Source organism: Oscarella lobularis, chromosome 16 (assembly GCF_947507565.1).
Source record: "Oscarella lobularis chromosome 16, ooOscLobu1.1, whole genome shotgun sequence".
Classification (NCBI taxonomy): domain Eukaryota; kingdom Metazoa; phylum Porifera; class Homoscleromorpha; order Homosclerophorida; family Oscarellidae; genus Oscarella; species Oscarella lobularis.
This window is the reverse complement of record NC_089190.1, coordinates 185,413-200,867: the sequence shown is the minus strand read 5'-3', so window position 1 is coordinate 200,867 and position 15,455 is coordinate 185,413. Positions and strand designations below refer to the sequence as shown.

Here is a 15,455-nt window from a genome sequence, read left to right as displayed (position 1 = left end):
ATGATTCAATGGAACAAAGCCGGCAGAAGAATTCCCTCGAGCGCTTCTCTGACGGAAGATAATAGCATTCTCACAATCAACGAAGCAACGATCTCCGACGCCGGAATGTACCGATGCCAAGCAACGAATCGATTCGGATCACACGACGGCACGACAAATGTAGAAGTCACAGGTAGATTAAATAAATTATAACCATAATAATTATTTTGTATATTTTATTTATTAGATCCTATTCCGCCTCGAGTGACTGTCAAACCGAGAACACTTGATCTCACCGAATGCGATACTAGTGTAGCTGTTTGCCAAGCGACTGGATGTCCCCAAGTGTCCGTAGAGTGGTTTCCCTTTGGGAAAGACAGTCTTCCCTCAAACGTTATTGTGAACGGCGGTCAGATAGCGATGCAAAAGCCTAGTCAAGACGGACCCCAAGCGTTTATATGTCGAGCGAGAAACGCGGAAGGAATCTCCGAAGGAACAGTATCACTGCGAATCAGAAGTATAAATAAAAAGGTAAATTACATAATGCGGAATTTTATCTTATTTAGAACCGACTACCCCTACATTCAAACTTGCGACGAGACGAAACGTCGTTTACGTCGATTACGCGGCTTTGATTGACCTGACGGTGTCCGGCGATCCGGCACCGGTCGTCACGTGGCACAATCCGCCTGCGAATTCCGTCACCTTGGCAAACGGTTCATTGCTCATTTCGCCGGTCGTCCGCGGAATTGGCGGTTCGTATACGGCGTCGGCGACGAACTGCGGCGGAACGGCGAAAGTGAGGGCAAAGTTGATAGCGAAAAGTAAGTAAAAAATCCCAGCAAAGTTTCAATTTAATTAATTAGTTACTCAGTCGCGGAAATGCCGGTGATCGATTCGTCGCCGTCCGACGTGACGTCAGCCGAAGACGATGACGTCGTGCTTCAATGCGGCGGCCAATTGAGAGGAGATCCGTCGCCGTCGATCAAGTGGCGAAAATTGCTGACGGAAGATCTCCCAAGCAACGCGGAAGTGAGCGAATCCGGCAAACTGATGCTGGCGAAAGCGACGGAAAGCGACGCCGGAACGTACGAGTGCACGGCAACGAATTTTGTCGGAACGGCGACGGGAAAAGTCACGCTGACAATTCGACGTAAAAAAGCCGTCATCGCCGCGGTAATTTTTCGATTTGTGATGTCACTTTTTAGCTCGTCCGACCGTCTCCATCGATCCGCCTTTCGTCGAAAAACGCGTCAATAGTCGAGGACGATTTTTCTGCGTGGCGGACGGCACGCCGACGCCGACCGTTCGCTGGTTCAAACCGGGCGATTCGTCGTGGGAAAGCGCGGCGGAGAACGTCGAGATCGTCGAAACGCCGAAAGGACTTCGTTTGACGATCGAACCCGTGCGGGAATCCGACGCGGGAGCGTACGCTTGCGAAGCGACGAACGACGTCAGCTCCACATTGGCAACAGCGATGCTTCAAGGTTCGTTTAAAAAGTATTCAATTAATAATTAATTAATTTTGTCGAAAATTAGTGAAAGATCGTGAAATGCCGTTGCAAGTTACTGTCGTTCCGATGGATCACACGGTTAAGGTCCCCGGTGGCGCGTCGTTTAGTTGCTCCGTTTCGTCGTCTGAAGGTGCCGTCGAGTTTTCGTGGAGCCGACGGGGCGGCGTCGATTTGCCGCCGAGTCATACTCTCAGCAAAGGCGGCGATTTGTTGACGATTTCGCCGAGTGATTGCGCGGCGAGCGGCACCTACGTTTGCTCGGTGACGGACGCTTCGGGGGGAACGAAGACGGCGTCGGCGGAACTCATCGTTCTCGGTTCGTTAATCCGATAAATATATTAAGTGTTTAATCTTTTTTTAGAATCGCCTAGCGTTGCTGTTTCTCCGGCGAGACTTGACGCTTCTGTCGGCGATCGCGTCGTCTTGAGTTGCTTGCTGGTCGGCGGATGTCCCGCCGCCGAATTCACGTGGACTCTCCGGAATTCGCTCATCGGAAGAGGCGCGACGCTGACCATCAAATCGGCCGATATTTCCGACGCTGGACTTTACGTCTGCGAAGCAAGAAACGACGCCGGAACCGCGAGCGCAGCAGCAGAACTTTCCGTCACACGTATAGAAAATTCTCCTTTATTAAATCGTGCGTACGTACACTCTCCTATATTCTAGTTACTACGCCTTCCTTTACCGGCAAGTCCTTCGCTTCGTATCCTCTTCTCAATACCCGACGCTCGACGACGGACATCGACATGGTTATTCGTCCGCGTGCCGCCGACGGATTAATTCTATACTGTGCCGGATCTTCGCGAAGTATCGCCGATTTCTTGGCCGTCGGTCTTGCCACGGAAAATCGCGTCGAATTCCAGTTTAATAACGGAGACGCATTGGCCTATTTGCTCAGCGAACCGATCGCGCTCGACGACGAGCATCGGATTCGCGCCTCGCGGAATCAAACCAGTGGAAGTCTTCAAGTCGACGACATGCCTGTCGTCGAAGGCGGCACGTGGGGAAGGCAGCGGAACATAAATTTGAATAGCACCGTTTTGGTTGGCGGCACGAACGCCGGTTATCCGATCGCTGGGCAGAATAAGGGTTTTGAGGGCTGCGTTCAACGATTAGTTATTAATGGGGGTATTGTTGATTTGATTGCGCCTACTTTGCAAGAAAATGTTGAGGAGTGCAAGTAAAGTGCTGATTTTTTGTCTTGCGTGTTGTTTCGTTGTTACATTCTTTTTTTGTTTAGTGTATTTCTTTAGTGACTTTCCAACATACAGTACGGGAGCTTCTCTTTGGAGGATCTAGCGCTCGCGTCATGTCCAATCAAGCCCCAATCTAGCCTGGATTTCTTGACCCTCTCCAGCGCGCTAAGATGCGTTAACGGGGCTTGGTTTATGATTTGAAGCTACCCGTGTAAAGAATGAATTTTTAATTAGCATATGTAAGTCACACGTTTCGGACAGAGTATTTTTTATTGAGTGTCTCATTAGCGGGAATGTCGCTTCCTAAGAAGTCACTTCACTACTTTTTTCTTTTAGAAGTCAGAAAAAGAATGACAACTAGAAAAACCACGAGCGTCCCGTGACTAAATTTAAACCGAAGTCTGCGATCGGTGCGAATAAACAACACCAATAAACAACACTGCAGACGCGTTTTTGTCTTCTATCGATGCCAAACATTCGATAAAGCACACTCTCTGACGCCCCCGAGTGATGACGGGCGTGACGTACCGAACGTCATGGCACTCGCGCTAGCCTCGATCTTCGAGTGGCATCACGTAAACGCGTAGGTCTTTCTCGGCGTTTTCACTCATCGACAATCTTCAATAAAGATTCGAAAGTGAGCTTTTGAGCATTTTCAATTCTGCAAAATGATCAAAACGTGGGATTTCGTACGATAGGGGAGGAGATCCTGAATCCGAACAAGGTAGAGGATCGAGCGAGCTGATGAAATATTTTTCCCACCTAAAAGCAGCTCCTGGCTTACTTTTTGCATCAAGTTGAAGGGTAGTTAATGCCCTTTAGGTTTTTTACCGGTAGCCACAGTCCGGGGTCGAAAGGAGTATTGTGTAGTATTGTGTAGGAGTATTGTGAGTAGCCATTTCATGGCTCTTGCATCAATAACTCAAAACGTGCTGCATGGTGCTGAAGCCCTGAAGAATCAATAGGAATTCGTCTTAGTTTGCTAATGTTATTAATTTTCTTTAGAAATATTGAACCCTCGCTGTTTTGAGGGACGCCAGGGAATTGCAGGAGCGTAATCTGCGTGCGATAATGCCAGTGATCTTTCGTCAATCAGCTAGGATTCTCTTTGTTCTCTTTCTCTCGTCCGTTGGTGTTGTTGAGGTTCGTGTTACTAGAAATGTTGTTTGTTATTCCTCATACAAAAAAACAAAATTTTTGCGATTGTTTTTGTAATCGAGGTGTTTTTTAGTCCGACGGAACTTTAGAAATTCAATTGGTCAAATACAAGAATTCTGCGAGCAAGATTAAGAACGGTCGCTGCTGCGACTCAGTGCCCTCCGTCAATTGCTTGAATGACTGTGACAACTATTTCATCATCTGCTATCGCGACTATGATCCGCTGATTAGCGATGTTAGCGATTGCGTGAAGACGCGCAAGACGGGCAAATTCGGCGATCGTTACTCTTTTCCAATTAGCAAATATGCTCTTGGAAATTCTCTCGACAACCCCTTTCGAATTAGTTTTAATGGAGCGTGGAAGGTCGTGAATATATTTCGAACTGATAGTTGGTACTAATTATTGATGTTTAGAATTCGTTCGCTTTGAAGATTTCCATTTGGGATCGAGACAGATGTAGTGGGGACGATTTAGTTGACGTTTTAAAAGCACGCTTTGCAAATGCGACTATCTCATCCTCGTGGACGAATGAGACAATGAGGGGAAAGTTTCGCAAGCGCTTAGATTTGAAGTGGCGCGTTCAATGCAAACCGAACTTCTTTGGAGACTGCTCAGTGTCGTGTACGCCTCACGACTCTGATTCAAACGGTCACTACAGCTGCAACGAAACGACGGGCAAGCGAATATGCGCGAGCGGGTGGACTGGGAAAAAATGCAGAATCAATCAGCGTATTTATAATCATTTAATTAAAATATTCTTTTTAATTTTTATTTCTTAGCTCGTCTTCTTGGAATTACCATTTCGCCAGTGAACGATGTTCGCGTTCTGTCCAAGAGCAAAGTCGTACTTGTTTGCCGGCTAACGGGTTCTCCGGCGTCTAATTTCGGTTGGACATTGGGCAACGGCAGCACTCTTCCGTCCAACGCTCAAGTCGTCTACACAGTGGGCGGCACCGTGGCGACGCTAACCGTTAATAGGGCAGCGAGAAATGATATGTTTCTTTGCAGTGCTAGTAACAGATTAGGGAAAGTGGAAGGAGCGAGAAAACTCATCGCAGGTACGGAAAAGAACACGCACGTAGTACATTCACGTATCTTTTCTTTAGTTCCTCTCTCAGTTTCGATTTTACCGGCTATTGTACAGATCGTCAACTTTGGCGAATCGGCTCAATTTCATGTCGAAATCAGTCCGATTGTCAGCGGAATTTTTGTGTCGTGGCGACTCCTTGATGGCGATCGGCTTCCTTCTTACGTTTCGGTCAGTGGAACGATGAACGAAACGATTAGCATTATGTCTGCTCAAGAGACGATTTCCTTTGCTGTCACTGTGACGTCTGAAAACGTGCTAACGCTGACGTCCTCCTCAACGCTGGAAGTTCGACCAGGCAAAATATAAACTATTTCAAAAATAAATATTTAATTATTTTTTCTTAGATGCGCCTCTCAGTGTTTTTATCAAGCGCCTCGACAACGAATCAAGCGACGGCGTTGTATTTGTATGCCAACTTTTTACGAGTCGCCTTCCGGCTCCAGCCGACTTTGGATGGTCCGTCGACGGCAGGGACGACGTTTCGTCCGCGAATTACGAAGTCATTTATTCGATGAACAGAACCGTAGCGACTCTGACGATGCCGCTGTCAGACGAAGAAGTCAACCTTACCTGCAGCGCCAGCAACAGACTAGGAACAGTGGAGAAAACAGTCCATTCAGGTATAGGATGAATTTTCTCGTACGATCGGTCCTCAATCATCCAAACCTTATGTATTCGAAGCTACGATTTTTTAAGTCTCTTGATTCCTTTCAATAGGGCGCTCTTCTTGAATGACGTCGTACAGTTTAAAATGACGACAACTTTCTAAAATTACTACTTTCGAACTATACGTTCGATGTCTGCTGTATCCTTTATTATCTGAAATTTTAGTATCCAAACACCTCATAAAACATTATGGTTTGGTTAATCGAGGGGGCCTACTCTATACTTAATCAATCAATTATTTATGTCTCTTTAGTAGGAAGCGGGATCGGATTCATTCGGCCATGCATCCTTGAAGTCTTTTACGGCGAACCAGCAAGTTTCAGTGTACTTGGAACAATCGGTTATTCCGTGTCGTGGTTCTTTTTTGGCGGGCTTCCGCTTCCGCATTACGTCGTCGTCGACGGGGTAACCATTCATGTTCCATTCGCCACGGAAAGTCTTGTCTTTGAAGCTGTCGTCACGCGCGGGAACAAAACAATAACAGCGATCGCAACGCTGATCGTTCGACTGGGCAAGAGACTATTTCAGCAGATAAATAAATAAAAATTTTATTTCGGTTTTAGTTCATGTCCGAGTGGAGCCTTTTCGTCGCGAAGTCAGCAGCGGCCAGTCCGTTCGTTTCACTGCCCTCTCGAATGTACGTAGTGCGAAGTTTAGGTGGACTTTGTTCGACGGCACTCCTTTGCCATCTCACGTCATCATCGAAGGTGAAAAGGGACAAACGGCTTATGTTCAGTTAGCGACGGAAAACCTACAATTTCTTGTTACTGCTGTCAACGCTGGAAACAATGCAACAGCAACGGCTTCTCTTCAAGTTGTCTCTAGTACAAAATGAAAATCGATTATTAAATCCTGTTTTAATTAACTGTTATTTTAATGAAGGGAATTGCTCCATTGGCGGCGCGAATGTGGTTCACGGCGAAAAGAATGCTGTCTTCTCCGTCGGCACGCCGACTGCGCATACAATATCACGAGCAACGGTCGACGTCATTTTCATTGTCGACGAATCACGTTCTATGGAACCGGAACACTATTGGATAAAAGAAATGGTAAGAACACTCGAACAAAATTTCGTTGCCGCCGGCATCGGCTCCGACGAGTCACCGAATCGCTACGGCCTCGTAGGATTCGCTAATCCATTCGTCGGCACTCTCGGTCGAATTCTTCACCTCGGCGCCGAGTCGGACCCGTTCGGATCGCCGTCGCAGCTCGCCGCCGCTGTCGATAAACTTATCAAACGCGGAAACAAAGAGGACGGCTATTCGGCAATCGACGTCGCTTTGAAGAGCTTCGCGTTTCGATCGGAAGCGGCGCGACAGTTCATTCTCGTCAGCGACGAAGCGCGAGATACTATCAATTCTTTTTTGACTTTCGAATCAACTCGACGCGCTCTCAAGCAAAGCGGCGTCATTCTCAACGTAGTAGTCAACCATCGATTTGTCACGTTCGAAGCCGGCGACGAAACCCGCGTTTTCGGCTTGGACGTTAATCGACGAGCGTACGGCGTCGACGAGCGGATTTATGACACCGGTGTGCCGCAGGAGGATTCCGGATACGAGACGACGTTTGTAGATTATGTTGTCTTGGCGTTTGCGTCGGGCGGCGGCGCGTGGGATTTGGATTATGTGCGTCGTGGCAATAGCGATAGTCGGGCTGCGTTTACGAACGCTTTCGTCAGCGTCAAAGTGCGGGAGATCATCACGCCGTTGAATGTGACGTGTGAGAGGTGTGCTTGCAATGACGGCTACCCTGAATGCGTAAAGGTGCTAGTTCTAACGCCAAAAGCGTGCAAAGGTATATCGTTAACCATGTCAAAGTTAACCTCGTCAAAGTTAGTTGTTCTCTAATTGAAGAAAACTTTCTGTTTCAGATTTTTCTTTTGCCGCCCCGTCGCTTTTGCCGGTTTTAACGGCGACGATACCGGCGCCTTTCGCCACAGCGGCTGCGACTCCGAATACCACAAGCGAAGAGACATCGATCCCAGTTACTGCGGCTCCAATATCCACGGCAAGCAGAGGTACTCTAACTTCCACGCCAAGAGACGAGACTGCATCCCCAACAATTCCGATAACAACTACAGAAACTCGTACCCCAGGTGAAATGACTTCAACTTCAACGACTTCTCCTATAACTACAGAAACTCTTACCCCAAATCAAAAGAAAACTTCTCGTGGCGTAGAAACGTCCACGCCAACGTCTCCTATGACAACTCATACAACGTCAACGCAAATACATGTAGTCGCTTTAACAGTCGACCCGGTCAAGCAAGGTTGCCAAGACGCCGACATCAAAAGAATCATTCCCCGCGGCAAAGTCTACTTCAAAGAAGTTGGTCGCAACATCAACGATAAAAACGTTTTAGGGGGATGTATGGACATAGTCGTCATTGTTGACGAATCCGCTTCAATGCGAAGGGAACACGAATGGCTGAAATCGACGATTCCTCTACTGGAAGAAAGTCTTCGTAGGAAGGGCGTGGGCGTGGGCGAAACAAATCGAAATCGCTACGGATTATTCGGTTTTGCGCGCAACGTCCCAGGGCAAGACTACCATGTGGTCATCCCGGTTGGAGACGGTATCATGGGATCAGCGGATGAATTTTCCGATGCTGTTAAAAAATTGACCTTAAGTGGAAGTATTGAGGACGGCTACGAAGCAATACGCCTAGCTTTGGAATCGTATCCGTTTCGGCGCCAATGCGTTGTGCAATTTATCCTCCTAACGGATGAGGATCGCGATGTATATAATCGAGATTTGTCGTACGAGGGCGTGAGGGGTTGGCTGCAAAGACGGAATATAACTCTCAATGCTATTCTCAAGCAGAAGTTCGTCAAGGACGGCGAACGCGCTTTTGGGGTCTATTACAACGGGACGGCGTTTGTGTCGAAGAAGGCCGACTATTATCTTGATCGGGGTTTCCAGCTCGTTCAGACCACGGGAAATACGATTGAGCATTACGTTGCGTTGGCGTTTGAGACAAAGGGCGCTGCGTGGGATTTGTCTCGGTTGCGACGCGAGGGAAATACGGCGACAGCGTTCACGAAGGCTTTCATTGACCTTAGCGTCGAGATGATTGGCCGTCGGTTTTTGACGTGCTACCGTTGCGTTTGCAGTTTTTCGGACGCTCTCGATTGCATTCGCGTTTACGCAGCGACATGTCCACAATATACGGTAAGATAGGCAAAGGGACCTTGGATTAGAATTTGTAGCCTACTTCAACTTTCTGCTGATATGTTCTCGCGTATTTTGATGGATCTTGTATTCTTGTTTTTCTCCACAGAGGGTTCGACGTTGGCGGCACTCCTACAGTTGAACTAACAGAAGTTCTCACACCAAGCAAAAAGGCTCAATCTCCAGCGACGTGCACTGGTGCCGGTGAAGTCTGTACACTTACGACGACCAGTCTGATCGTACCAGACCTTTGCGTCGCAAATTCCTTAGCGTTGTCGTTCTGCCGTCGAATGCCACCGTCAACGTCGGAAGTCGACACCCATTTTTTTAGGCGGAGCCCCGCCGTTCGCCTTCGGTTGGACGACAGCCGGAAGCAAATCTGTTTTCTGCACTCTATCCAGTCTCCTCTTTTTCAGCGTAACTTTTTCAAAGCGCGGCAAGTATATCTGTTCCATCATCGATTCAAATAATGGCACTGTCGAAGCGAGAGGTAAACTTAAACTCTTTTCTATGACTCCGTCTCCAGACTCCACTAATGACTCACGTGCACGTCCTTTGCCTTGCTGTGATGCCCGCGTTGTCGGCGAAGGATCTAGGCGAAAGCGTTTCGCTTACTTGTGCTGTTACCTCAGGCACGGCGAAGACTTTTACATGGGCCCGCGATTCCGACGTTCCGTTGCCGGACAACAGCATCATCACGGTTAATCGACTTCAATTGACAAGACTTCGACGAGGCGACAAGAGAGAGTACGTGTGCCGAGCGGCGATGCGAGACCGCGCTCGCCCAAGAACAGTATTAACTGCTTCACACTTTCGGCTTCTAATGTGTTGCTAAAGCTTCCGCCTCTTCGATTTTCGTATTGTGAATGGTATGACCAGAAGAAAAGGTTTTCTGGGAGAAACTGACAAAGCTGAATATGTTCAACCTGATTTTTTACGTTACGTAATTGTATGTTCTTATTTTAAACCTATGTTCTTACTTCGGGTGAGCTTTTGAGACCGGGATAAAATGGCTTTAGGAGCGGTAGGAACTCTTTCCTCATTCTTCTCTGTTCTTGCAGAGTGACGTGAGGTCAGGAGGATAGCCGTTGGTGACAAGTCGTTCGAATGCGGACGTGTTGAAGTTAAACGATTCGGCCAGTTGGTGACACGACACCTAGAGAATAAAGTCTAGTTATACCACAGGGGCTACCACAGGTAGGTCTGCGAATTGATGGTGATTCTGTTTACAGGCAATCCGAAGCTCCTTGGGTGTTATGATCAGGGGAGAGGTGTTCCACGGCTGGACGTCAGTGTTGTCTTCACTGTCGATTTCCTGATGATTCGTGATCGTTTTCAGAGTGTTCAAAAGAAACTTGTTCGACTCATTGCAACGTCCGATATCATATAGAGATTGAGAAACGATTTTGATGAGTTGGAAAATTGGTTTGATTTTTGAGGTAGCAGCGTTACGAAATTTGCTCCGAATTTTTTAATGTCATCTGCGGTAAAATTTTCTCTATCAGATTCGTTTGCGCAACAAGGCAGTAGAGTTTCATGAAGGAACGCTGGCTTAGCAAAAGATAGACTCTACCGCTGATCTGAGTAAAGTCGTCGCTTCCGATCTTACTGGCTAAGCGAACGACTCGTAGCCCCACCCAATGGCCAATGCTCTCATTGGTCCCTGAAGGTCACGTGGATTCATTTAGCGCCCGCATTGGTTTCTCTGAATAGGTGCGAAAATAGAAACCGGTTCCAATACCGGTTTGACTATATTTGGCGTCCTGATTTTTTCTGGCAATGAATGACGTAAGCTTTCTTGCCCCGAGTTCAAGATGGTGGATGATTCTTCGTGTGTTCGCCTTTTCTTTTCCACACAGCTTCTCTTCTTACCTTTCGGTTATTATCGTAGATCGGCTTTCGCGGTCTTGTCCTCGAACGGGACATCAGGAACCGAACACGTGATCTCGAAGAAGCAACGAAGAGTGGCGTAGAAGACGAAAACGGGCGATTTCGGCGACAACGACGTCTTCGAAGCTTAGGAAGAATGCAAGGGACGGCGTTCAGTAAGCGTCTAAGCGATTGGGAGCCCGTTTGTCGCGATAGAAAAGGCGATCTCTCCACGCGGCCTTCGCGGATCACTTTCGCCTCGTTTCTTCGCAGCGATATGCAACTCCGAAGCGCGATGCGATCAATAGCTCACGTTGAAGTTCGAAAAAACGGCGCAAAAAGACGAACAGGTACGCTTTGGGTCCCCGAAACAATTATGGTTCTTTTCTTCGCGAATTTCGACTCGCACGAGCCATTTGACCACGCGAGGCTCTTTTCCCAGCAAATTAGAGTCGATCTAACGCGTTTAGTAGGTTGGATATCCGCGAGGTGAAGATTTTAGAATATCTGTGTTTTTTTTCCGATTCTACATCTTTTATTATGAAACAATGGGATTCAGTTGCTCGCAGTACGAAATTGACTTTACGTTGTATATGTGATGTTAATGTTTTGTAGATGTCATGTACTTTATTATTCTCGTATCTTGTTCACGTGGTCTTATCTTTTCCATCATTTAGAAACGTGTCGTCACGACTATCAAACTGGAGAAATGATGACTATAAATCAAATCAGACGACATCTGCACATCGTTGTCATGCTTGAATGCATTACACTAATTCAGCCAGTTTTGCTTACTTCTAGTGTACAGTCTTGGTTTTTGGCTCAATCAAGTTGACTATAAGTATTTCCGAAAAAGACGTCACGAGGTTTGTGTAGTGCAGAGTCTTAGGTACGTTATTGATTCTAAACGAGTTTCAATTACATATTTAATAAAGAAATAAGACTCCATAGTAATTGAATTTAGTTTAATTTATTTGTCGTCTGTTTGAAAATTTTCACGTTAGTTCGTCCTTTTGTTTCTAGCAGCAGCGAATGCCCTTCTCAGGCAGAAAGCGCTTCGCGTTCTCAGAAACTCACTCACGTTTATTTGCGCACAGTTGCGCAACCGATTCCGCCTCCTCAGTTCGTTAGGTAATCCCGCGTCGAACGCTTACTATAAATAAGTCTATAGGACCGTTTTCCTTTGTATCTTACCACTTTTCGTCGGGTGTTCTCTCTTACTTGCGCATTGATTACTTAGAATAATATAGACGTACGCCGCTTCTTCTTCTCTTTCTATCGCTTTGTCGTCTTCTATTGAAGGTAGAGAAAGCGCGTCGAGCTATTTTCTTTCGCTGTAACGAAATCGCAACTGGGGACCCCTCATGGGGACCCCTCATCTCAGCAGCAAACGACGTTCATTCTCCTCGTCGTCACGAGTAAATAACGAAATTCCAACGACGGACCCCTCAAGGAGACCTCTTATTTTAGCGGCAAAAGCGGCCTATTCTCCTCGTCGACACGAGTAACCAAACAGCTTTACGAGAAAAATTCATCTCTAAATTTTATTATAAGATAACGTGTCTTAGATGAGGCCACAGCCAATAACGCTTCCTTGTACCAACATTTTGCTCTCATTGTTTTAGTTTGGGTGCTTATTTCAATTTTTAATTTTCTTTTGTAAATAATCTCTTAGATATGACATCTCGAAATACCACGCGATCCGGATAAAAAGCATAAAGGAGAAAGTAAGGCTTTATTCTTTTATTTCTACGATTCCTCGTTTGTTTCACGCACGTTTAGATTGGTCAACGCAGAAAAGGGGCAACAATTGTCGAAAGGAGTCGAGGAATTACACTAGGTAAGAGCTCCGCCCCCACACGATAAACTTCCCGATACACAGGCACAGGACAAGGGCAAACCGTTGTGGAAAACAAACTTTTTCGTACGCGAACCAAGTTGTTTAGTTCTCAGGTGTCGACTTCGGCCCACTCAGCTTCTCTCTGTTACCTGTACACTTCGGTGATGTCGTCATGCAATTTGGCCAAAAGATGTTTATGCTCGTAGGCATAGAGATATTTCTATGGTTTCTGCATCAGTTAAATAGTTTTGAAATTCTAGTGCCGTCTTGAGCGATGGACATTCACGACGCCGTATTTTCCAGCTAACTAACTTCTTTCTTTGCAAAATAGCAAAGAAACAATCGTTATTTTTATAATTTAAACAGCTTTGTGTTTTAATTCTAATGTTTGCTGTAGAGTCTTCGACGTGTGCTAATGAAAACAATAGATGAGCAGGTAAGCCCTCGCAAGGTAAAGCTGCTCGTCGTAATTTCTTTTGCGTAGGCGTTACCTTGGGGTCCTGAGCAAGACCCCGTCATCAAAAACTGCTCGAACGGGGTCCTGAGCAAGACCCCGACATCAAAAACTGCTCGCGGTTTTGTAAGGGAAGGGACGCATGTTTTATTTAATAAATTTGAAAAATTTGCACAGAGTTTCCCCTCGCGTTTTCATGCACGGGCAGTTTCGACGGGGTCTTGCCCAGGACCCCTTCGAGGCAGTTTTTGATGACGGGGTCGTGCCCGGGACCCCGCGCGAGCAGTTTTTCAATAACGGGGTCGTGCTCAGGACCCCCAATTCCTAAAAATATATATCAGCTTAGTTGAAGCAATGAACACGATGTATGTACCTTTCATCCTGGTTCTTGACGAAGCGATGGAGCACGGGTAGACTTCAAGATAATCAGATGCCTGTTCTCTGAACTTAATTTTAATTAAAGCACGCACAACTCATTGTCCTGTTCCTCGTGTTTTTCTACGGTTAGAGGTGCTAGAACGAGACCACCGAACAATAGGCTGTTGAGCGACCATACTACTCTTTGGACTTGAGGGATTCGAAACGTGAGCAGAGCACCACCTCATAAGAGAGAAACCGTTTCAATCAATTTCGGTAGTAGTTAGGGCCCATAGTACGTCGTGCGTTTACCGTCTACACCACACCTATCAACTATAACCCTTAATTAAAGGCTGAATTAGACTTTACAAGTCATTCAGTAGAGTCGCAACGTCACTAGGCCGTAAATAAATAGATACCGATACCGGTCACGTGCAAAGAGCTCTCACCGTACTTGGAGCAACGAGCGATTACGATTCTGATGGCAATGAATCCATCTGTCGGTCAATCGAGCACGTGAACACGCTGAACGAATAATTTTCTCTTTCTGGCAGAAAGAGCGCCTAAAAAGAGACATCAATAGCTGTCCTCCCTCTTCTCTATTTCAGTTTGGCCCATGCTTATTACGACATCTCACATTACATGAAGGATATGAATACCTAACATAGGATTCAGCTTGAAGTAGAAGAACGAGCAGTCGCCATTGCGCCGAGAACACAGACTGCGTGTGTATTCAAAAACTGCAAGACGAGGTATCTACTAAATATCAATTAAATATTTTCATTAAATCAAAACGAATATTTGACTATTGACACACCTGAATATAGACATAGTTGCTTTGGCTTCAATGCCACTATGTTTCCCTAAAAGTCTTTGAATCTCCCGTGACTTTCAAGCAAATGAAAAAGAGAAAAGCATAAGAATAGAAGCATCACATTGGAAAACATGAGAGCTAATGCAGGTGACACAAGTGCACAAAGAAAAGCCAAATCAACGACCTCAATCTCTTGAAGCCTATAAAACATATTTACGTAATTAATTCCTTCTATTTTGCATATTCACCGGAACGTGTGTAGGCTTTCAAGTTTATCCAATGAAATTATCTTCAGCTGTACGTCGTACAGTCTCACGCGTATCACCTTCGACTCGGAATCGACCATTCACAAAATTCATGCATCAGACGGACGACCTAATAATTTATTAATAAATCATTAAAAAAGGCGATCGAGTCGGCTTTTCTCGACCTGAAAGTTTCCGTAGGCGCGAGTACAGATTTCTTTCGTATTTGAGTAGTCAAACATAAAGCGATATCGTTCGGTGTCTCGTTCTGCTTTTCCACAAGCTAGCTTCGCGGCGTCTACTGTTCTCGTAACTGTAGACGAAAGAACGTCAGTGCTGTACGGTGATTCGGTACTAGATGTCCATGTAAGAGGATGGAACAGGGGCCTTAGCTTCGGTGCCTGTGGATTTCGAGTCGATTCGTTTAGCGACGATTACGTTTAGGTCTGCGTCGCTGATGACGTTGACGGCGACCGATAAGGCAGTGCCTGTAGGCTTGTGCGCTCACGTAGAAGGCACTGTAATCCCTTGCCGGGATTTTGATATGACTGACGCGCGTTAATAGAGCTTATGCACAACGTCAGAGACCAATGGTAGCGCGCGCAACTGAGTGGCAGAAACGTAAGAGCGGCGTATGGCCGCACCCACAGAAACCCTCGTCGCAGCTTAACTGCGCTAAAGAAGGGTTTTGTACTTTTGTAAAGTGAAGTTAATAAGACAACAGACATTTTAAAGCGTGCTTCGTTTTTCGGGGACCCTTGTGAAGTTTTCGCGTCTCAACTCGTTGCAAACAAAACTTGTTGCTTGATTTAGAGGATGTAACATCAGAAACTTGAATTCGAACTGATAGTTGTCTGAAAGGGCGATTGGTTTAGCGTCTAAGGCGCAGTAAGCTACTTTTTCATCTGAATGAGCTAGTAAAGCCTTCAGAATTAGTGTTTTCACACCGGTAGGTACGCCAGAATGTTGAACATGTCATTACACTACGCGGTGCTTCAAGTCGCTTCGCTAGAGAAACCTTCACGCGTTTCGCGGGTCTCTACACCGCGAAGCTCAAAAGCTCTACGAAAACGCTTTAAATCGCGTCTAGCTACCGCGACA

At 46.3% G+C, this 15,455-nt stretch overlaps 2 protein-coding genes and 2 long non-coding RNA genes across 17 annotated transcripts; 3 read left to right on the top strand and 1 right to left on the bottom strand.

Moving 5' to 3' along the window:
• LOC136197046 (basement membrane-specific heparan sulfate proteoglycan core protein-like) lies at nt 1–2,706 on the top strand. Its single transcript, XM_065986729.1, has 8 exons — nt 1–172; nt 227–496; nt 546–803; nt 854–1,132; nt 1,188–1,466; nt 1,519–1,809; nt 1,855–2,103; nt 2,160–2,706. The coding sequence occupies exons 1-8, from the start codon at nt 1–3 to the stop codon at nt 2,675–2,677; spliced, it is 2,316 nt and encodes a 771-aa protein (XP_065842801.1). The 3' UTR covers nt 2,678–2,706.
• A 535-nt stretch (nt 2,707–3,241) lies between these two features.
• On the top strand, nt 3,242–10,156 carry LOC136196537 (uncharacterized). 5 transcript variants are annotated; one of them, XR_010672238.1, is made up of 14 exons: nt 3,242–3,326; nt 3,388–3,413; nt 3,695–3,832; nt 3,921–4,211; nt 4,262–4,577; nt 4,628–4,906; nt 4,955–5,233; nt 5,283–5,558; nt 5,861–6,115; nt 6,168–6,428; nt 6,487–7,398; nt 7,475–8,775; nt 8,885–10,063; nt 10,115–10,156. XR_010672238.1 is itself a non-coding variant. In XM_065986102.1 (13 exons), exons 3-13 carry the CDS (start codon nt 3,761–3,763, stop codon nt 8,915–8,917), a joined length of 4,278 nt encoding a protein of 1,425 aa, XP_065842174.1. In that variant the 5' UTR covers nt 3,242–3,326; nt 3,388–3,413; nt 3,695–3,760; the 3' UTR covers nt 8,918–10,119. The 5 variants fall into 5 exon arrangements, 1 of the variants encoding a protein (XP_065842174.1); XR_010672235.1 differs by having other exon boundaries at nt 5,858–6,115; XR_010672236.1 differs by having other exon boundaries at nt 3,259–3,326; nt 3,388–3,493; nt 5,858–6,115.
• A 553-nt stretch (nt 10,157–10,709) lies between these two features.
• On the top strand, nt 10,710–13,112 carry LOC136196988 (uncharacterized). 7 transcript variants are annotated; one of them, XR_010672341.1, is made up of 11 exons: nt 10,710–10,820; nt 10,918–10,994; nt 11,322–11,510; nt 11,668–11,775; nt 11,816–11,896; nt 11,947–12,062; nt 12,115–12,274; nt 12,320–12,371; nt 12,427–12,484; nt 12,598–12,686; nt 12,745–13,112. It is a non-coding gene; the product is annotated as an uncharacterized lncRNA (long non-coding RNA). The 7 variants fall into 7 exon arrangements; XR_010672338.1 differs by having other exon boundaries at nt 11,816–12,062; nt 12,115–12,148; nt 12,213–12,274; XR_010672344.1 differs by having other exon boundaries at nt 11,816–12,062; nt 12,115–12,148; nt 12,199–12,274.
• Nucleotides 13,113–13,539: 427 nt separating this feature from the next.
• On the bottom strand, nt 13,540–14,867 carry LOC136196621 (uncharacterized). 4 transcript variants are annotated; one of them, XR_010672287.1, is made up of 5 exons: nt 14,540–14,867; nt 14,358–14,484; nt 14,113–14,309; nt 13,955–14,051; nt 13,540–13,858 (listed from the first exon to the last, which is right to left on the bottom strand). It is a non-coding gene; the product is annotated as an uncharacterized lncRNA (long non-coding RNA). The 4 variants fall into 4 exon arrangements; XR_010672288.1 differs by having other exon boundaries at nt 13,540–14,051; nt 14,540–14,667; nt 14,793–14,849; XR_010672286.1 differs by having other exon boundaries at nt 13,540–14,054.
• Nucleotides 14,868–15,455: the final 588 nt, after the last annotated feature.

What these genes read in the sequence shown, in the direction of transcription:
- LOC136196537 (XM_065986102.1), top strand. Translation starts at nt 3,761, where the DNA reads ATGCCAGTGATCTTTCGTCAATCAGCTAGGATTCTCTTTGTTCTCTTT. An exon ending in AGCGAGAAAACTCATCGCAG is followed by an intron (nt 4,907 to 4,954) that starts GTACGGAAAAGA and finishes TCTTTTCTTTAG; the next exon opens with TTCCTCTCTCAGTTTCGATT. An exon ending in GGAGAAAACAGTCCATTCAG is followed by an intron (nt 5,559 to 5,857) that starts GTATAGGATGAA and finishes ATGTCTCTTTAG; the next exon opens with TAGGAAGCGGGATCGGATTC.
- LOC136197046 (XM_065986729.1), top strand. Translation starts at nt 1, where the DNA reads ATGATTCAATGGAACAAAGCCGGCAGAAGAATTCCCTCGAGCGCTTCT. An exon ending in AGTATCACTGCGAATCAGAA is followed by an intron (nt 497 to 545) that starts GTATAAATAAAA and finishes TATCTTATTTAG; the next exon opens with AACCGACTACCCCTACATTC. An exon ending in GGCAAAGTTGATAGCGAAAA is followed by an intron (nt 804 to 853) that starts GTAAGTAAAAAA and finishes TTAGTTACTCAG; the next exon opens with TCGCGGAAATGCCGGTGATC.